This window comes from Notamacropus eugenii, chromosome 5 (assembly GCF_028372415.1).
Source record: "Notamacropus eugenii isolate mMacEug1 chromosome 5, mMacEug1.pri_v2, whole genome shotgun sequence".
NCBI lineage: Eukaryota > Metazoa > Chordata > Mammalia > Diprotodontia > Macropodidae > Notamacropus > Notamacropus eugenii.
Window position 1 is genome coordinate 212320936 of NC_092876.1, and position 23063 is coordinate 212343998.

Sequence of the window (23063 nt, forward strand, 5' to 3'; positions counted from 1 at the left end):
GTTACTTCCTTTTCTTAAAAATAGGAAGAATGTTCAACAAAAAATGTTTTCTATTTAGGTAAATAAACAATTTCAAAACCACATTGTCAGTATGGCCGAATTTCCTTAATATTTCAGCTATACATATTTATGTAATAATTACCTACTTATCTAATTACATCTCTTTAAATTGAATATATCTGAATGAATATTTGGCTAGAAACATATGTTAAATGTTTGACTTTTCCTCTTTATTAATACCTTTTCCCTTAAGTAACAAAGCTATGAATTTGAATCCTTATTCCTTAGATTCTGAGTTCTAAAGTATCCCATATTCAATTCATTTCCATTCAGTATTCGTGGTGCCAGCGATTTAGTGATGAGAGAGACAGAGACAGACAGACAGACAGAGAGAGATACACAGACACACAGAGATACAGACATAGAGAGAGGGAGAGAGAGAGTGACTCCTTATAACAAGGAGCTTCAACATGTATACAAGGTAGACCCCCATTAAGAGAAAATAAGAGAAAGTTCTATAAGAAAACTTGAAGAGAAACTGATCACATCCAGGAGGAAATCTATGAGTTTCATGGAGGATATGACAGCTTAATTGGGTCTTGAAAAAAGGAAAATATTTAAGCAAATAGAGTTGTAGAGGAGCATATTCAAAGCACATTATGAATACACAGAACCAAGGGAATGTGATACAGATATTTTTAAATATACTTAACAGTATAGTTTAGGCAAGAAATTAAGAATGCATGAACAGAATAATGTTTTATAAGACAGAAAAGGTCAATTTAATGGTCTACAATATAAACATTTTTTAATTCCATAGAATTCGGATGACATAATTCTCACCTTGGGTTTTATTCACAAAACTACTTTATTTCCTTTACACATTCTTTTGATAAGCAAACTTTTGTCATTTTAGATTTACGATTATACTTAGTATCAGAAATCTAGAATGCAAACATCCAGAGAGCAGGAATTGGCTTGCTTTTTGTCTTTGAGTGCCCAGTGCCTAGCATAGGGCCTCACACAAACTAGAGAAAATAAACAAATAAACAAAAAATGAATGAATTAATAAATGAAGAGATATTGCACTTGTTCTTCAAAGTTAAGCTGAAGAGTTGTTATTTTATCCTATAGGGAGCCAGTGACTTTTTTAAACAGGGAAACAGCATAGATAAATGCATTACAAGTACTTTTTTTTGTAGCTGCATGGAAAATGAATTTCAAAGGGAAGAGACTGGAGGTAAAGAAGTCAGTTTGGAGGCTATTACAATACCCTCCAGGGTAAGAGGGATAAGGATCTGTGGAGAACGCAGATTGCACATTTGAGAGAGATTATGGTGAAAGAATCAATTTTTTCAATATATATATATATATATACATATATATATATATTTGTATATACATGTTGACCAATGCATTTGAGATGGAGTAAGGTTGAGTATTGGATTATAATGAGAGCTTGCCATTCCCAGTGTTCTATTCTGTTGAGAACTCCTTGTTTTCTCAGAAGAGGAGTGGAAATCTGTTCCAACCCATTTGAAATGTATATTTTGCTGCAATAATTGCAGATAATGACATTTCTTTGTGAGCATCCAAGCAACTCAGTACAGTACAAAGATCTGGATTTAGTAAAGCACACTTACACTCAACAAACACTAAGCAACAAGACTTTTTAAAAAATAAGGGTCTAAAAATAAGCCTTGTTTTTCATGTGGTAAAGAAAGTAGATTGAGAGGATCTGGTACAGAAATTCAATTGCAACAAAAAGTTTCCTCTATTGACAATAGAAGATTTTTTTCATTTAATTCAAATATCTATTATGATTAAATATATTTTAATAGTTATTTGTTAAAATTCCCATTTGAAGCTTATATTTAGTCATTGATGTTTTTCCATTTTTCTTCTATTTCTGTAAGTATGCAGGAAAATGGGAATATAACTTTAAGGTAAGTAATCTGAAACCAGCTGACAATTAAATGCTAGTTAGTTAATTTCCCTGTGTAGACTTGTAGTCTAGAAGACTATTGATATAGGAAAGTTTTGCCTTTCTACATTTGTATTCATTGTAGTCATAGATGTGACCTGTTGTGGAATCTGTTATTGGATAGAATACTGACAATTCATCAATGCATTTTAATGCCTATTTGTGGATAAAAATGTCAACTAAATTTTTCAGCACACCTTTTTACTTTTACTCAATATGCCAATTATCCTGTTGGAGAAATGTGATTAAATATGTGAAATAAAAATTTCACTATGATAATCTATATTTTACATGTTTTATCATGAAACTACAGAGAAGAGAACTGTATTTGCTATTAATTTTTGTAGTCCCTGTCAGTCTTATTCTCTCTATGAACAACAGTATATGCAATCACTAAACCAATTGTTTTTTACTTTAATGCCTTTATTAGTGTATCACAATCATTAATTCCTATGAAAGTGATATAAATCAGCAATGTAATAATGTTGGGACTGGAAGCTCAATTCCGTGTGGACAGTCTCGGGCAGGTAAAAGTGGGACTTCTAAATCTTAGAGTCTTACGAGGCCCTCCATGAACAGCGGGGGTTCGAGAAGGTCAGACTGAGCTAGCTCGGCTAGCTCGGGTATTTCCGCCTCTCCCCCGGAGATACCTGATGGGTGGAGTCTCCCTGCCCTCGAGGTCGTCCCGGATTGGAGCACACCTAGTTACCTAACAGCACGGTATTGAGATGCAAACTGTGTGGCTGAAGATTAAGTAGGATTGAGGAAGCCAGAAAGCTCTCTCTTAGCACGTGTGGAGCCAAAGAGAAAAGTAGGGCTCCGCTTCTTTTCTTTCCTCTCTCCCCTCCCCCTCTCTCCCCGCTTGTACTTCTACTTCCATTCCCTTAAGCTTAGCCTTCTTAGGAAATCTCCCCTTCTTCGTCCTAAGAAAGAAGACCCCCTGCACTTGTAACCGAAACCCTGTAATAAAGCTCAACCCCTGTTTGACTCTGGAACGTCCTTTCTCTCATACGTGCATCCGGCGTGGCCAGCCGAAGACCTGGACAGGTAAGAAAGACTCGGGTAGCCCAATACAGGCCTCTAGGCTTGGCATAATAATTTTAATGTACAGAGTCCATCTCTTCAATGAAATAACCAAAAATATCCTATTCAACTCTTAAAGATGTATTTCTGATTGCATTGACATGACCTTATTCTATCTAACTAGAATAATTCTTCAATTCCCAAATTGTCTTCTTTATCAGACTTTCAAGTGGTTTCAACGGTAGCTTAAAGTTTGAAAATATTTGGGAAAACAGACTTTGTACATGCATATTTTTAAGCAAAAAAATAGAAAAGCATATGAACATGTTCCTTTTCACAAATGATTAGCTACTTCTAGTGTACTTTACACATCAATTTAATTGGCATCCCTTTGTCATTATTTTTTAATTGCTATGGAAGGGTTTGTGATTTTGCCAGTGTGGGAGCTCTTGCCTCCAATACAAATCGCCACTTCATCTATGATCAAGTAGATAAATATTAGGGAGCTGCCTAAGATATGTAAACTACTTGACCAGGTCATAGCTCTAATTAGTGTCAGAATTGGAATTTGAACCTAGATCATCCTTATCCCAAAGGAAAAAAATGTCATTCATAATTCTGCATTACTTTCATTTGAGTTTTTGCATTAGTCAACAAGTAAATGTACTTAATACACTTACTCTGTACCAAGAATAAAGTAAAGTACCAGGATTTTTTTTAAAATCAGAAGTATAGTCCTTACCCTGATGGAGCTCATTTTCTAATGGGGGAAAAATGTGTGTATGTATATCTTTTTATACATGCATATATGCATGTGTGCATGTGCACACATACCTATATGTGTATGTGCAGACATGTTTTATATGTGTGCATATATACATACAAATGTACATGTGTATTGTTCACATATGCATGTATAGATACATATAAGACATATTTAGGATAAATGGGACTGCCACAACTGGTTATCTAATATGCTAACCTCAGCTAACATCTACTGTTTTTAAATTCAATTGTAGCACCTATATAGTCAATTTCTCACTAGGACAAAGTCTTAACAGTTTTAACAAAGAACTTCAAGAACTTTTTTTCATGTCTTGTGTGACTCAGATCCACAACCATACATAGCTGCTAGCAAAAGCCCTTGGTTTAGGTTATCTCTCTTTTGATCTGCTTTGCTTCTGACAACTCCCACTCCCTGAACACAGGTCATAGTGAGTTGATATGAATATGGGTCAAAGTACAAATAGTAGAAATCATAATAAACATTTCCATTCTCCTTTGAAGTTTTCCATAACAGAGTTGCAGCCGGATGGCAGAACAGAGGCTGAAACTCACCTGCTCTCTCCAAAATTACTCTCCAAACTGCTTTAAAGTACCGTATCAAAAGGAATTCTAGAGACACAAGAAACTGCGGTAAAACAATTTTCTAGATGATGATAACTTAGGAAGTCAATGCAGAAGGTCATCCTCACCAGGGTAATGCTTAAGCCTGAAGTACAGTGCAGCCTATACTGCAACAGTATCAGCAAGCCTTGGGACAGTGTCTGCAAATAGCAAAAATTTGGGGAACTTTCACCCCATAAATTGTAAAGAAGTTAAATAAGTGATAAAAAAGATAGGACAGCAGCGCATTTGCTGGCACTGTGTTCAGGACATTGTTGCATTTCTTGAATGCAGTTCTGGATCACAGTTCAAGGATGAAGAAGACTGGCTACAAGAGAAGAAGGGGCCCTGGTAATTATAACAGGGTGGAGAAGAGTGACTGTTGTTGCTCAAAAGAGAGTAGGGGCCCTGGCCTCACTGCAGGAAAGCAGGGGATCTGACTACAGTTTCAGGGCCAAGAGAAGTGTGCTAGAAGCTGCAGTGGAACAAGATCCCTTCCTGAGCAAACAATAGCAGAGGCCAAGAGATCAGTGACCACAACTCACCTTAGATCAGACCACCTTAGACACAGCAAAAATTTACAGAGCCCTAAAATTAGCTGTGAAAACAGCAACATGAGAAACCCAAAGCTTGGCCTTTCCATGTCAGGAGGAGAACCCAACTTTAACATAAAGTTCAAAGTCAATAAATAGGCTGGAAAAATGAGCAAACCACAACAAAGAGGATCTGACCATAAAAATCTTCTACGGTGAGAGGGAAGATCAAAAGACAGACTCAGAAGAAGAAAACAATGTCAAAACAACTACATGCAAAACCTCAAAGAAAAGCATGAATTGTAACCAAGCCCAACAAGAATTCTTCAAAAGGATTTTAAAAATCAAATCAGAGAGGTGGAGGAAAATGGGGAAAAGAAATGAAAGTTATGAAAAAAATTGTGAAACGAGTCAACAGCTTGGTCAAAGAGGCAAAAAATGAAGAAAATAATACCCCTTAACAGTAAAATTTGCTTAATGGTTAAAAAAAAGCACAAAAATCCACTGAAGAGGAGAAGTCCCTAAAAAGCAAAATTGACCAAATGAAAAAGAAGCACACAGTTAACTGAAGAAAAGAACTCATTAAAAAGAAGCACAAAATGTCATTGAAGAAAATAATTTCTTTAAAATTAGAATTGAAGAAGTGGAAGCTAATGTCTCCAGAAGACATAAAAAGTCAAAAGAATGAAGAAAATAGAAGAAAACATTAAACATTTCATGAGAAAACACAAATGACCTGAAAAAAATTGAGAAGAGATAATTTAAGAATTACTGGATTACCTGAAAGTCATAATAAAGAAATGAACTCTGACATTACATTCCAAGAATTTTAAAGGAAAACTGCTCTGAAATCCTAGAAGAAGGTAAAATAGAAATTGAAAGAATCCACTGATCACCTCCTAAAAATGATTCCCAAATGAAAACTCCCTGGAATACTATGTCCAAATTCCAGAACTTCTGGCTCAAAGAGAAAATATTGGAAGTACCCACAAATAAACAATTCAAATATCATCGAGTCATGGTCTGGATCACACATGATTTAGCAGAGTCCATTTTAAAGGAGAAGAGGACTTGGAATATGATATTCAGGAAGGCAAAGTAGCTAGGGCTACAACAAAGAGTAACCGACCCAGCAAAATTGAGTATAATCCTTCAGGAGAAAATGAATGTTTAGTGAAAGAGAGTATTTTAGTAGAGCATTCTTCTTGAAAAGCCAGAGCTGAATAAAAAAACTGACTTTCAAATACAAGGCTCAAGAGAAACATAAAAAGTTAAACATAAAGGAGAAATAATTAGGGATTTAATAAGGTTAAACTGTTTGCATTCCTATATAGAAAGACAATATTTTTAAATTTTAGAGAGATGTAACTCCTAAAGAGTTTTTCACTATTAGGGAAGTTAGAAAGAGTATACATACATAAAGGCCATAGGTCTGAGTTGATTATGATGCGATGAATTCCAAAAAATAAAATTAAGAGGTGATAAAGAGCTAGAAAGGTTATAACAAGGTGCGTCTGGTAGGAAAAAAGATCAAGAATATCAAGGGAATCAAAGGGGAAAATTATGAAGGAAGGTGGCCTAGCAGGACCATATTTGAAAGTGTATTACAAACTGATAATCATCAAAACAATCTGCTACTAGCTAAGAAATGGAGTGGCTGATTAGGGGGAGACAGTTGAATAAACAATTTATGGTTATAAATGACCATAGTAATCTAGTATTTGATAAACCTGAAGATACAAGTTTTTGGGATAAGAAATTAATATCTGACTAAAATTTCTGGGAAAATTGGAAAACAGTTTGGCAGAAATTAGGTATATACCAAAGTCACACTGTATACCAAGATAATATCAAAATGGGTATATGATTTAGATATGAAGGGTAATATAACAAAACTTGGGGACCGTGGAAAATTATACTTATCAGATCTATGGATACAGGGAGAATTTATGACCGAAGAAGAGACCGAAAGCACTATGGGAGGTAAAATGGATAATTTTGATATATTGAATTTTTAAAAAGTCTTGGGAAAACAAAACCAATGCAACAAAGATTTGGAGGAAAGTTGGACACCAGGGTGATTTACAGCAAGTTTCTCTGATAGAAATTTCATTTATAAAATATATAAAGAACTTCATAAAATTTATAAGAAGTCATTCCTTCCCTAATTGGCAAGTGATCAAAGAGTATTACCAGGTGATTGTCAGAAGAAAAAATCAAAGTTATCTATTATCATGTGAGAAAAAATTAAAACAGCTATGAGGGACCACTCAAATCTGTCACTTGGCTAGCATGACAGAAAAGGAAAATAACAAATGTTGAAGGAGATATGGAAAAACAGGGATGCTATTACACTGTTGGTGGAATTGTGAACTAATTCAAGCATTCTGGAGAGCAATTTAGAAATATTCTCAAAGGGATAGAAAGTTGAACATTTATCCTTTGAGCCAGAAATAGCACTACTAGGCCTGCATCCCAAAGCTATCAAAGAAAAGGAAAAAATACTTAGAACACTTCTTTTGTGGTGTCAAAGGATTGGAAACTGAGGGAATGCCCACCAATTGGGGATGGCTGAACAAGTTGTGGTATATAACTGTGATGGAATACTATTGTGCTATAAAAAAAATAATGAGCAGGATGCTTTCAGGAAAACCTGGAAAAGATTTCCATGAACTGATGAAAAGTGAAAGGAGCAGAATGAGAACATTGTACATAGTAACAGCAATATTGTATGATGATCTACCGTGAATAAATTGGCTCTTCTGAGTACTGTGATGATCCAAGACACTACCCACCTCCAGAGAAACAGAGTCTAAAGGCAGATTAAAACATATATCTTATCAAAAAAAATTTTTTTTCTTTTTTTTTTTTTTTACTATTTTTTTGGCAACACAGTTAATGTAGAAATGTGTTTTGCAGCACTTCGCATGTATTATCTATATCAAATTGTTTGCCATCTCAGGGAATTGAGTAAGTGGAGTATGGGGGGGAGTAAAGAAAGAATTTGGAATTCTTTTTTTAAAAATTATGTCAAAATTTACATGTAATAGCGAAAGATAAAATAAGAGGAAAAACAGTTTTTCAAAGCACTTTTTCACATACCAATTCAGGTATTATTTTTCCTCATACAGGTAAGAAAACAGAGACTGAGGTGTTGTTAAGTGCTGTGACTAGTGTTATGTAACTGCTAAGTATTGGAACAGGATTTAAGTCAAATTGCATGACTAAAGTTCAATGTTTTATCTGATATGAAAATCCTGGAACCAACTTACTATTTTTATGTCAGGAAAAATAACATTTACATAAGAATTTTTAATAATCACATAAATAGGTGTTTAATGATGCCAGAGATCCTGATACTTGTTTGATATTTACTGAAGGAAGAGTATATTTTAAGGAAGAAGTTATATACTTAAAATTAATAAATCTGACACACTCAAATAGTTGTAGATAATTCATGTACACTGGGTAATCTATTCTATTTGCCATGAGAAATTTGAAGTAGTAAAATTCTATAGTTTAGAAAATACTTTTAATGGGTTTGTGCAGGGGTAGAGAACTTGAGGACCTAAAGAGCTCCATGTGGCCTCAGGTTACAGGTTCCCCATCCAATGTTTGATCTTTAAATCTACATAGTATATAGTACTGCATAATACATTCATAACACAATAATATTAGCAGAAAATATTTATAAATAGCATTAATATCTCTAACATGTTTTATGTACCTTATCCTTTTGACCTTTACAACAACCCTATGTAGTAAATGTCACCATGTTCAGCATGTTTTCTTCTTTGTTCTAATTTATATGATATGTACTTATATTATTGTTGACACATAAATATTATATTTATTCTTGATTATTCATATTGATTGTGCTATATAAAACACTACATAAATTTTAGATTTATGGTTGCTTATGTAGGATTTATTTGTAAAGTGCCAAGCATGTAAAGATGATATGAATCATGGGACTGATTGTCCATCACATAAGGATTTGGATCTTAATTTGTCTCTCGTGATTGCCATGACCTAAATATCTCCCAATAAAAACTCAGCTCCTTGAAAGTAGGAATGATTTAAATTTTATATTCATGTCTCTAGAGCCTCACACAGTGTTTCTCTCATAATAGATTCATAATATCAATTTGTTGATCCAGTTGATAGTAACAGAGAACAATTCCTCATGCACATCTTTCGCATCATGAATTCTTAACTGGAAATCTATTTAAATTTGCAGGTAGAAATTAAAACATTCACACTGGTGTCCTAATGTCCATAAATACATTATATCAACAACAAAAATGGGAAGTAGATGCAGGACCAATGTTCAAATGTCTTCTCTGCCACTTACTATCTGTGTAATCTTGGATAAATCTCTAAACCCCTCTGGGCCTTAGTTTTATTATCGGTAAAATAAGAAGTTGGATTATATGACCTCCAAAGCACTTTCCAGCTTTCAGTCTATACTCCTATGATTTTTAGATAGTAAAAACTGTGTCTCAAAAGCAGTCATTGAGGAGCCATTTTTGTGGCACAGCACAAAAATCCTTTTTAACCATTTTATGAAGAGATGTGTAGGTAATACTAGCTTCAAATTCATCCTATGTTTTTTCTATGACAGTCTAGTTTTCTAAAAGGTATTCATGAATTCAAGGGCTTCTGCCCTTGTTTGTGCACAAATAGGTTACTCACAGTTGAATACAGTAGGCCAAGTAGCTTTGTTTCTACCCAGTGAACTTAATAGGTCTATCTTGGTCAGAGCAAGTGTCTGAAAGGAGTCTGTTTGCCAATAATTACCCTCCTGAGGCAGCCTTGGAGAGGAGAAAGAACTGCAGAATTTAGCCTCCAGTCTCATTACAGTCATAGGAAAAAGCAAGCCTTTGCTTTTCCCCAAAGGAATAAACTCTAGTGTACTTCTTTTGACTCTTCAGGAATAACCTCCTTCCACATTTACTTTGTAGTAACAGTAAAGATGCCAATGGACTATATTATCAAGTCACTATGCTGCTAAAGCCTTCCTCCAGAGGCTTCCCCCATATAAAGAATTATACCCTTGTGCTTCATTTAAGATGAGGAGAGAATGGCATTTTCTCAACTTATAAAACTGTTGTACTGGCATTGATAAACATTTAATGACTTTGTATGATCACAAAAGTACAAGCACACTTAGTTTGTGTTTCCAACTTGCCAGAAAAAGATGAAAACTAAAAAATGACATTAAAAATTATGACTTTTCTTCTAGGCATCCATGTTACTAACCAAGTTTGTCAATTCAATTTTTATGATTTTGGGATCATGTAGCACAATTTAAAGTACACAAACCTCGTGAATCATTTAGATATAATCTAAATTTTATTAGATAAAGGAAATGCTTATGTATGGTCTTCCCTGCCCTGTGATACTTTAGTACCTTGTTTCCGCCCTGCACCTATCTTGGTTCTGGAGCTCTAGGCATGGACCTTCACATACCAACATTCTTAAAATATTTGAAGACACATTGAGTAAGGAACTCTTGTATACAGCCTCCATTCAAAAAGAATTTATTAAGTAGTTATTAGCTGAAAGAAAATTTGTAGTCAGTGATTACAAACCACCCAAATGTACAAAAAAGTATAATTTCTCATTTAATAAATTCTATCAAATCCCTTGTTTTGTTGTCATATTTTTTCACTTAGTATGAAAGATCCAATCAATCTCAGATAATGAAATCATGTCTTTTTTTCTTGCTCCCATCCCAGTTAAGTGGCATTTTTGGTGCCTAAAATTGCTCAGTTTAGGACTTTATATGCAAAGCATAGACAGATTCCCCCAGGGAAGAGTTTGTAAATGAAATTTTAAAGGTGAGAAGTCCTTTCTACTAAAGATTTTCTATGACAATGTCTCAACTGGGGACATCTGGCTCAGTGCATAGAGGACTGGGCCTGGAGTCAGGAAGACTTGAGTTCAAATCTTTCCTCAAACACTTACTAGCTGTGTGAAACTTCACAAGTCACTGAAGCCTTTTTGCTATAGAAGGAAATGGAAAACAACTCCAATATCTTTGCCAAGAAAATCCCAAATGACATCACAAAGAGTAAAACAACTGAACAACAAATTCCAATGCCACCATTATACATGTTGAGAAGCTGTGTTTAGAAAGGTTAGAAGAGCTAGTAAGTTGTGGGGCAAACTTGAGAACCCAGGTTTTCTATGCAGGCCAGTAGAGCAGATACATTCAGCTGAGGGTTGCACTGTGACCTGCAACACATCCAAGAGATACCCACTAGATTAAAATGTAATTAGGAGAAATTTATTAAATAAAATATATTAGGATGTGATCAATGTTAATATGTGGTTTTCTAAGTCAACCTTCAGGGATCAATTGTGCAATGTTCAGTAGTCCTTGTTTGTTTTTTTAATTTTGACACCACTATGTTAGTCTATTCAGCTATGTCAATGCAAAGATTGTACTAGAGACAAAAATGACTCAAGGGGACAACTTTGGTTTCCCTAGCATAGCAATCATTTTGATGCACTTCCCACAAAAACACTCATTTGACTGAATCCATTTTTGTTCTCATGCATATTGGTACAACTCTGTCCTGTACTATTACAGATCATAACTTTTTTTTGTATAACCTTTTTATCAATATGAAATAGTGTGTAGTGTGGAGAATAGAATGTCAGTCTCAAAATCAAAAAGACATGGGTTCAGTGGCTACTTCTAGAACATAATAACTGTGTGAGCATTGATAAGTAGTTTCACTTCTCACCATTTTAGCAACTCTCTAAAAAGGTAAGTGCTGATCAGCACCAATAGGGAGAGTTTCTTCTTCTGTGAGTTCCCCATAGTAACAAAATTATAACCTCCCCCACCTCAAGAGAAAGAGAGAGAGAAACACACACACACACACACACACACACACACACAGAGGGAAGGAGGGAGGGAGGGAGGAAGAGAGAGAGAAAAAGAGAGAGAGAGAGAGAACACTACAGATATGGATATTTAGATATAATCTTAATCATATCTTGCTACTAGGGATTATTACTATTGAAACTGACTGATATTTGTTTGCTCACAGATATGTAACTATGATTAGTATTGAAAATGTATTCTATTCCCACCAGTAAAAGAACTGCATGTGGAAGGAAGGAGGAAGGAGGGCTGGAACCAAGATGGTAGAGTAATGTCAGGAAGTTACCTGCGCTCTCCCCAGTTTCCCTCAGAAACATTAAGTCAAGCCTGTAAATGGATTCTGGAGACCCATTAAAAGAGGAAGTGAAACAATTTTTGAGCTAAAGATAACTTAGAAGCATATCAAGTAAGGTTTGTCTCACATGGTTAAAAAGGGAGCACAGTACAGTGTAGATGACATGCTCTTCGCCACAGCTAAGGCCACTTGGTCCTGGCTCATCAGGCTAGTTGCAGAGGATATTAGCTGCAAGGCCTCTAGCCCCAGCACAAAAGGTCAATTGCTAGGCTCAGAACATAGGGCACAACAGACACAACTAGGCATGCCTCCCCAACATAGTGGGCAAGCCTACAGCCCCAGAGGCCCCAGTGTGGAAAGCCCCCTATGCTCCTGGAGCAGAGATCAACTTTTAAAAATGAGCAAAAATCCAAAAAGAGCCCTTAACATAAAAAACTACTACGATGACAGGAAAAATCAAAATATAAACTCAGAAGAGGACAACAATGTCAAAACGCCAATACATGAAGCCTCAGAAGGGAATATGAATTGATGTCAAGCCATAAAGTCCTCTTGGAAGAGTTCAAAAAGAATTTTAAAAAGCAAGTAAGAGAGGTAGAAGAAAAACTGGCAAAAGAAATTGGAGCTATACAGGAGAATTAAGACAAAAAACAGTGAACAGCTTGGAAAAGGAAGGGGAAAATGACTAAAGAATACAACTCCTTAGAAAACATAGAAATGGCCAAATGTGGAAAACATCACTGAAGAAAACAGCTCCTTTAAAAGTTGAATTGGTCAAATGGAAAAGAAGGTACAAAAGATGACTGGAAAAAAATAATTCTTTAAAAATGAGAACTGGGCAAGTGAATTTAATAATTTATGAGACATCAAGAATCAGTCAAACAAAATCAAAAGTATGAAAAAAATAGACAACAATGTAAAATACCTCATTGTTGGAAAAGCCAGTGACCTGGAAAATAGATTAAGGAGAGACAATTTTAGAATTATTGTAATACCTGAAAGGCATGACCAAAAAAGGAGCCTGACAGAATCTTTCAGAAAATAATGAAGGAAAATTGCCTGGATATCTTAGAAACAGAAGGTAAAAGAGCCATTGAAAGAATAGACTGATCGTCTCCTAAAAGAGATTCCAAAATGAAAACTCCTAGGAATGTTATAGACAAATTCCAGAATTATCAGGGCAAAGAAAAAATACTGCTGCAGCCAGAAAGAAATGATTCAAATGTCAAGTAGCCATAGTCAGGATTACACAGGACTTAGCAGCTTCAATATTTAAGGATCTGAGGGCTTGGAACATGATATTCCAGAAGGCAAAGGAGCTTGGATTGCAACAAGAATCAATACCCCAGTCAAACTGAGCATAATCTTTCAAGGGAAAAAATGAACATTCAATGAAATAGAGGATTTTCAGTCTTTCCTGATGAAAAGATGAGAGCTGAAAAAAAAAATTGATCTCCAAACATAAGACTGAAGAGAAGCATAAAATATTAAACAAGAAAGAAAGAAAACATGTTCAATAAGAATAAACTGTTTATATCTCAAAACAGGATGATGATACTTCTAACTCTTCAGAACTATATTTCTATTAGGGCAGCTAGCAAGAGTATAGGGATAAAGGATGTGGGTATAAATTGACTTTGATGTGATGATATAAAAATAAAAGGCAAAGAAAAGGTTATAAAGGAAGAAAAAGAAAGAGGGAGACAGGATAGGGTAAGCTACATTACATGAAGTGAAAAAGACGTATTACAGTAGAGGGGGAAAATGGAGGAGGTTATAATTGTTTGAATCTTCTCATCAAATCTGGCTCAAAAATGGAATGACATACACACTCAATTGGATATAGAAATTTGTCTTGCCCTATAGGGAAGAATGAGGGGTAAAGGAGAAAAAAAATTAGGATCTGAAAGAAAGGAAGAGAGATTGAAGGAAGTGGTGGTAAGAAACAAAACACTGGTGAGGAGAGACAGAGTGAAAGCAGAGAGAAAAGTATAAATGCGGTGTGGGGAAAATAGGATGGAAGAAAATACACAATTAGCAATGTTAACTATAAATTTGAATGGGATGAACTCTCCCATAAAATGGAAGCAGATAGCAGAGTGGATTAAAACCCATAATCCTCCAATATATTGTTTACAAGAAACATTTGAAGCAGAGAGATACTCACAGAGTAAAGGTAAAAGGCTATAGTAGAATATATTATTTCTCAGCTCAAGTAAAAAAAAGAGCACAGGTAGCAATCCTGATCTTAGACAAAGGAAAAGCAAGAATAGATCTAACTGAAAGAAGTAAGGAAGGAGACTACATTCCACTAAAAGATACCCTAATCAATGAATTAATATCATTACTAAACATATATACACCAAGTGGTATAGCATTCAAATTCTTAAAGGAGAAGTTAAAGGAGTCACATGAAGAAATATATAACAAAACTACACAAGTGAGGGACCTCAACCTCCCCCTCTCAGAACTAGATAAATCTAGCCACAAAACAAATAAGAAAGAAGTTAAGTAAATGAATAGAATTATAGAAAAGTGGGATATGGCTGACCTCTGGAGAAAACTGAATGGGGACAGAAAGGAAAACAACTTTTTTCTCAGTGGTATGTGACACCTACAAGAAATTGACCATGTATTAGGGCATAAAGACCTCATAATCCAATGCAGAAAGGCAGAAATATTAAATGCATCTTTTTAAGATCATGATGCAATAAAAATTACATGTAATAAAGGGCCATGATGAAAAGACAGACTAAAAAAATTAATTAAAAACTCATTAATCTAATCCTAAAGAATGAGTGGGCCAAACAACAAGTAATAGAAACAATCAATAACTTCATCCAAGATAATGGCAATAATGAGATAACTTACCAAAATTTATGAGATGCAGTGAAAGGAGTTCTTAGGGTGAACTTTTACATCTCTCAGTGCTTATGTGCATAAAACAAAGAAATCAATGATCTCTAATTGCATACAAGTAAAAAAGCTAGAAAAAGAACAAATTAAAAACTCCTAATTAAATGCCAAATTAGAAATTCAGAAAACCAAAGGAGAGATTGATAAAATTGAAATAAAAAAACACTCTTGAACTAACAAATAAAAGTAGGAGTTGGTTTTATGAAAGAACCAACAATATAGATAAACCTTTGGTTAATTTGATTTAAAAAAAAAAGAAAAGAAAACCAAATTATGAGTATCAAAAATGAAAAGAGCAAATTGACCACCAATGAAGAGGAAAATTAAACAATGTTTCTCCCAACTATCTGCCAATATATTTGACAATAAGTGAAATTGATGAATATTTACAAAATATAAATTGCTTGGATTAACAGAAGAGGAAATAACCCCATTTCAGAAAAAAAAAAGAATGTAAACAAGCCATCAATCAACTCCCTAACAAAAAAAAATTTGCAGGGACAAATGGATTTATAAAGAAATTCTATAAAATATTTCAAGAACAGTTAATTCCAATACTATATAACCTACTTGGGAAAATAAGCAAAGAAATCCTATCAAATTCTTTTTATGATACAATTATTGTGCTGATACCTACACTGGGATGAGCCAAATCAGAGAAACAAAGTAAAGCACCATTTCCCTAATGAATGTTGATGCAAAAATTTTAAGTAAAATATTAGCAAAGAGATTAAAGCAACTTATCATGAGGATAATATACTATAACCAGGTAGGATTTATTCTAGGAATTCAGGGCTAGTTCAATATTAAGAAAACTATCAGCATAATTGACCTTACCAACAACAAAACTAACACTAATCATATGATTATCTCAATAGATGCAGAAAAAGCTTTTGACAAAATTCAGCACCCATTCCTATAAGAAACACTAGGGAGCATGGGAATAAATCAAGTTTTCCTTAAAATGATAAGTACTAACTATGTAAAATCACCAGTTAGTAGTATATGTAATGTGGATAAGCTAGAAGCCTTTCCAATAAGGCTTCTAGCAGGGAGGGAGGGAAATGAACATGCATCTCTAAGAAGGCAGTGTTTAATTCCACGAAAAGTAAAGCACAAGCAAAGCTTAGAGAGATGCAGGATTCCTGGCTCAGTAAGAAGGCAGATGAAATTCAGTTTTATGCTGATAGTAACAATCCAAAGTATTTTTGTGATTCCCTAAAAGCTATTTATGGATCAAAAACCTATGGTGCATCACAACTACTCAGTGCTGATAGAGTCCAATTGATTAGTCATAAAGACGTGATCCCAGAGAGATGGGCTGAACACTTCCCTAGTGTTCTCAATACACTATCATCAAACAATGCTGAGGCTGTTGACTGTTTACCTCAGGTTGAAGTCAATCCTTCCTTAGCAGAATTTCGAATTGAAGAAAAGGTTTTGAGTGCCATTAGGTTGTTTTCAAGTGGCAAAGCACCTGGTGCTGATTGTATTTCAGCTGACATTTACAAGGTAGTGGGACCATTGCTCATACAAAAGCTGACTTAAATTTTCTGGGTTACATAGCAAGAGGAAGTTATCCCCCAGGAGTTCAAGGATGCCTCCACTGTCCGTCTCTATAAAGGTAAAGGAAATTGATTGTCTTGCAATAATCATGGGGGCGGGGGGCAGTCTCTCTTAGTCATTGCTGGCAACAGTCTTGCTAAAGTCCTACTTAATAGGCTGATCCTTCACCTGGAAGATGGTCATTTACCTGAAAGCCAGTGTGGCTTCAGAAAGGGTTGAGGAACAGTTGATATGGTGTTTGCTGTCCAACAACTCCAGGAGAAATGCCAAGAGCAGAATGATGGTTTGCACACAACATTTGTAGATCTGACCAAGGCCTTTAACACTGTTAGTCATGCGAGCTTATAGAAATTTATGTCAAAATCTGGTTGCCCAGAGAAGTTCAGCATTGTATGTCAATTTCATGATGGCATGTTTGCCCAGGTACTGGATGGTGGACAATGCTCTCGTGCCTTCCCAGTCACCAGTGGAGTGAAACAAGGCTGTGTGCTTGCTCCCATGCTTTTTAGCATGATGTTTTCAGCCATGTTGTCAAATGCTTTCAATGAAGATGAACACAACATTAAGGTCAGCTACCATACTGATGGTAAGCTCTTCAATTTGAAAAGTCTACAAGCCAAGACCAAAGTGGAGGGAGCGCTGATGCATGATTTTCTGTTTGCAGATGATTGTGCACTCAATGTAGCCTCTGAAGCTGAGATGAAAAAAGTATGGATCAATTCTCTGATACCTGTGCTAATTTTGGCTTAATAATTAACACCAAGAAAACACAGGTACTCCATCAGCCACCACCACTCCATCCATATGTGGAACCATCAGTTCCAACAAATGGAAAAGTTTTGAATTAAGTGGATAAGTTCACTTATGTTGGTAGTGTACTTTCCAGGGATGCACATGGTGACAATGAGGTTGATGCACACGTTGCCAGAGCTAGCTCAGTGTTTGGGAGGCTCAGAAGAAACGTTAGGGAGAGAAGAGATACTAGACTGACTACCAAACTGAACATCTACAGAGCCACTGTGCTGGCTTCATTGTTGCATGCCTTCAAAACACGGACAGTCTACCAGAGCCCTGCCAGAAACTGAACTGCTTCCATTTCAACTGGCTTAGGAAGATTCTGAAGATCATCTGGAAGCATAAGGTGCCAGACACTGAGGTCCTTGCTCAAACTAAACTGCTAAGCATTCAGTCTATACTTCATAGAGCACAACCCTGATGGTCTGGCCACTTTGTTCAAATGCAAAATGTCTGCTTGCCAAAAGGACTATTTTATGGAGAACTTGCATGGTACAGGAGATTACATGGTGGTCAGAAGAGGTTATACAAGAACACTCTCAAGGTCTCTCTCGTGAACTTTGTATTTGATTGTGTGACATAGGAGACACTGGCATAGGACTGTTCAGCATGGCATACCCACATCAGAAAAGATGCTGTGCTCTATGAGCAAAGCAGAATTGAAACAGCACAAAGGAAACATAGAACACGCAAATTTGGAATAATCATTCCAATTGTTCACCCGACTATCTGTGCCCAAATTGTGGTAGCGCATTCTGAGCTCCTATTGGTCTGATCAGCCACAGTCGTACACATTGAAACTTCACTTTATCATGGTGATGTCATTTTGGTCCTCTTCAAGACTGAAGGAGAACAACCAGCATCTACGTAAAACCACCTGTAAGCATTATATGAAATGGCTATAAGTTAGAAGCCTTTCCAGTAAGATGGAGGGTGAAACAAGGATGTCTTTTATCACCAGTATTAGTAAATATTGTACTATAAATGTTAGCTTTAGCAATAAAAAAAAGAAATTTTAGGAATTAGAATACACAATGAGGAGACAAAGTTATCACTCTTTGCAGATGATAAGATGGTATTCTTAGAGAATCCTAGAGAGCCAACTGAAAACTATTTGAAATAATTAAAAATTTTTAACTAGTGTTTCAGGATATGAAATAAACCCACATAAATCATTGCATGTCTACATATTACTAACAAAGCCCAGAAGCAAGAGATAAAAGGAAATTCCATTAAAAATAGCTGTAGACAATATAAAATAATTGGGAGTCTACTTCCCAAGACAAACCTAGGAACTCTATGATCACAATTACACAACACTTTTTATTCAAATAAAGTGAGATCTAAATACTTGGAAAAATATCGGTTCCTCATGGGTAGGCAGAAGTAATATAATAAAAATGGCAATTCTGCTTAAATTAAGTTACTTATTCAGTGCTATACCAAAAAAGCTACAAACACATTTAGTAGAGCTAGAAATATGACAAAATTTATATGGAAGAACAAAAGATTAAGAATATGAGAAGAATTCATGAAAAAAATGCAAAGGAAGATAGCTTAGCCATACCAGATCTAATGCTACATTAGAAAGTGGTAATCATCTAATCTATTTTTTAATGTCTGAGAAACACTGTGATGGATCAGTGGAATAGGTTAGATACACAGGACACAGTAGTAAATGACCATAGTAATCTATTGTTTGATACCCAAGACTCTAGCTTCTGGATAAGAACTCACTATTTGACAAAAACTGATGGGAATCCTGGAAAATAGTATGTCAGAAACTAGGCATAGAACAACATTTCACACCCTAAACCAAAACAAGGTCAAAATGTGTGCATCATTTAGACATGATGAGTAATACCATAAGTAAATTAGGAAAGCAAGGAATAGCTTACCTGTTAGATCTATGGAGAAGGGAAGAATTTATGACTAAAGCAGAGATAGAGAACATTAGGAAATGCAAAGTAGATCGTTTTCATAACATTAAATTAAAAAGTGTTTGCACCAACAAAACCAATGCAACCATGATTAGAAGAAAAGCAGAAATCTGAGAAATGGCTTTTATAGGCAGTACTTCTGATAAAGATCTCATTTCTAAAATACACAGAAAACTATCAAATTTATAAGAATGCGAGACATTTTTCAGCAGATAAATGGTTAAAAGATATGAACAGGAACTTTCAAAAAAAGAAATTAAAGTTATCTACAGTCATGAAAAAATGTTCTAAATTACTATTGATTAGAGAAATGCACATCAAAATAAGTCTGAATTACAGATTGACTAATATGACAAAAAAAGGAAAATGAGAATGTTGGAAAAGATGTGGGAAAATTAGGACACTTATGCACTGTTGTTAGAGTTGTGAACTGATTCCCATCATTCTGGAAAGCAATTTGGAGCTATGCTGATAGGGATATAAAATTGGGTATATCCTTTGACCCAGCAATATCTCTACTGGGTCTATATCCCAAAGAGATTATAAGAAATGGGTTAAAGGAAACAAATGTTCAAAAACATTTTAAGTAGCTCTTTTTGTGATGGCAAAGAATTGGAAATTGAGGGGATACGCATCAATTGAGGCATGACTGAACAAGTTGTGGTATATAAATGAAATGAAATACTATTGTTCTATAAGCAATGATGAGATGTCAGGAAAACCTGGAAAGATTTCATGAATTTCTGAGTGAAGTAAACTGAACCAGGAGGACATCGTACACAGTAACAGCAACGTTGTAAGATGATCAACTATTTATAAACTCAGCTTTTCTCAGCAATGCAGTGATCCAAGACAATTCCAAAAGACTCATGAAGGAAAATGCTATCTACACCCAAAGAAAGAAATATGGAAGATCAAAGCATACTATTTACAATTTTTTCCTTTCTCACAGTTTTTCCCTTTTTTTGCTGATTCTTCTTTAACAACATGACCAGTGTGGAAATATTTTTATCATGATTGTACATGTATACCAGATTGCTTGCTATCTTGGGAAGGTGGGAGGGAAATTGTGAACCCCAAATCTTACAGAAATGAATATGTAAGGCTATCTTGTGATTTGAAAAAATAATTATCAAGTGAAAAAATACTATGTTTTCATATGATTTTGTTGCTGTTTTATACTTTATTTTATCATCATTCATTCTTTCTTCCTTTTGTCATTTAGACCCAAACAATTCTTCACATAATTACCCAGGGTTGTCTCACAGTGGGCAAACTAACTGATGGCTCCCAAGGTACCACAGTGGAAAAGTGTAATGGTAGTCCTTTGCAAATGTGGATGCTAAGAAACTATACAGTATTGGAAGTTTTGAGGAAAGTTTTTTACAGCCCTCTTGATTACAAGCTCTAGCAATTATGAGAGGTTAGTATTGTAGGCTACATTAAATGATGTATAATTTAAAGTGTTGACTTCATGTTATGCCATTCGTCAAAACTTGGGATTAGAGAAAAATCTTTATTTTGAGATATTTTCTGACTGGTTTTTCTTGTACCTTTTAGATTTTCATTGATTTAACAGTAGTACGTTATTCACTGGTGATTTAACTACAATAACAAGGAAAAAAATCCATCTTTTACTATTTAGCTATAATTATATTATATATGTTACCATAAAAATACAATTGAAATATATTGTTGTTATACAAGATTGTTTTGGATCATGACAGATTTGAGATTGATTACATTTGTGTGCTTCTTTTTGGTCAGGACTTGTAATTTCACTAGTATAGGGAGTTTCAGGTGAGGAACTTCCTCTGCAAAAACAGATTGGTACCTTCTCAATTTGTAGTCTTGAAAAGCAGTGACAGATTGATTGACTTGTCCATGGCCACTAAACCCATATTAATATAAGGCGGTACTTAAACCCATGATACCCTTACACTGAGGCTGGTTTATATCTACTACAACAGAGGTGTCAAACTCACATGTAGTTTGTAAAACTCTCAGTGCTCCCTGATATGGATTAAAATATAATTGAAAAAATATTTAATAGAATAAATAAAATTATGATTAAAATAGTTAATGTTAATTTATTGTTTTCTAAGTCAAAATGGGGCCAAGATCCAAGTTCTATTTGAGTTTGACACCCCTGCGCTACAATAATGCTATTTCCTGACTCTATCAAAACAAAATTTTATGTCAAAATTAAAAGTTCAATTAAATTTCTTAATGTTTTTTCTATGTAACCCTAAATATCTGGATATTTGCTTTCCAGGAAAATGAATGAATAAATAATTTATTAAAATTTAAATAATTTTAAAATTATCTAGTAAGATATATATAGTATATATAGTGTATATGTATATATGTTTAGCATATATATATATATATATGATATGCATGTATGAATATACACCAAACACTGTGCTGAGCTCTAAGAACATAAAACCAAAAGAAAGATACTCTTTGTCTTTATAAATCTTACATTTCAAAATGAATGTGTGTGTGTGTGTGTGTGTGTGTGTGTGTGTGTGTGAAGCTGTGGCCAGTGAATTGTGTTTATATTTGGGAAGTAATTGCTTGTTTTCATGCAGACTCCTCCTATAGATTATGGAGAGTTTATAATGACTATTTTAAAATATGAGTATTTAGCATGCACAATTAAAGTATGTGTAAGCTATATTTTTCTATATTCCAGAAACATAAAGATGAATAATTTTTCTATTGTTTTGTGATTCATTCATTGATGTAAAAAACTATAATCAAAAGTGGGATGAATTTGATATAACATTTTATCCTGAATTGTATCATTGCTATTTTGTGATTTATTAATATCTGTAAAGAAAAGAACAATAACAACCATTCCTGATTATGATGTTTGGTTCACTTGAACAACTGCTTTATCTTTCTATATCTAGATTATGTTGATTGATAATAATTGTACAACAATGTTATTTTTGCAGAGGATTCTTTTGATTCCAGTATTTTATTCATAGATTCAGGATAACATACTAATGTTTGGTCTTTAGGAAAGAGGTTTACTTGCATTTTATTTCCGATTTTCACTGAGCAACATATTCAGTTCATTTGACTATAACATATATTTATTAAATAGAAATATGTCTGCGTGATTGTACATGTTTAACCTATGTCACATTTCTTGCCCTTTAATGAGGGGAATTAGGAGGAAGGACAGGAGAGGATTTGGAACTCAAAGTTTTAAAAAATTGATATTAAAATTAATTTTGCATGTATTTGAGTGAACATAAAATATTAAATAAATTAAAAATAAACATTTCAATAGACAGTGAACAATAGAAACCAGATTTATTAAATGACCACTCTATTGCAAATTTCTGTAATGGGCACTGAGAAATCATGAATAAAGAGACATAATCAATGTCTTCAAGGTGCTTATAACTTCCTTTGAACATCCCATATGCAGGTAATATCATGACAAAGAGAATTAAGAACTTGAAGGGTTGGGGACTGGTTGAGAAGTAGCACTTAAACTGAGTCTTAAAAGAAACTGGAGATTCTAAGAGGTAACAGAAAATAGTAGAGCACATTTTGGATAAAGGAGATCCTTAGCATTAAAGGAATGTGCCTGCACTGAGTTGTGTAAAATGAAAGTTTTGACCTGAACTAATAGATGCATGATCAAACTAAAAGGCTACTTGATTTTACTGAGAAGTGATAATGGAAGACTTTTCTGGGGATAATTGAA

General features: G+C 34.6%; 1 protein-coding gene across 3 annotated transcripts in view; it reads left to right on the forward strand.

Annotated features, from left to right (window-relative positions):
• The window catches only part of GALNT13 (polypeptide N-acetylgalactosaminyltransferase 13), an 800956-nt gene that overhangs the window by 768763 nt on the left and 9130 nt on the right, over positions 1–23063 (forward strand). For 2 of the 3 annotated variants that reach the window (XM_072612001.1, XM_072612003.1), the window contains one exon: positions 20562–20759. The exons of the other annotated variant lie outside the window; for it this stretch is intronic. In XM_072612001.1, the coding sequence (XP_072468102.1) occupies positions 20562–20747 (186 nt within the window). In that variant the 3' untranslated portion in view covers positions 20748–20759. The remainder of the gene's footprint in view (positions 1–20561; positions 20760–23063) is intronic. 3 annotated transcript variants of the gene reach the window in all.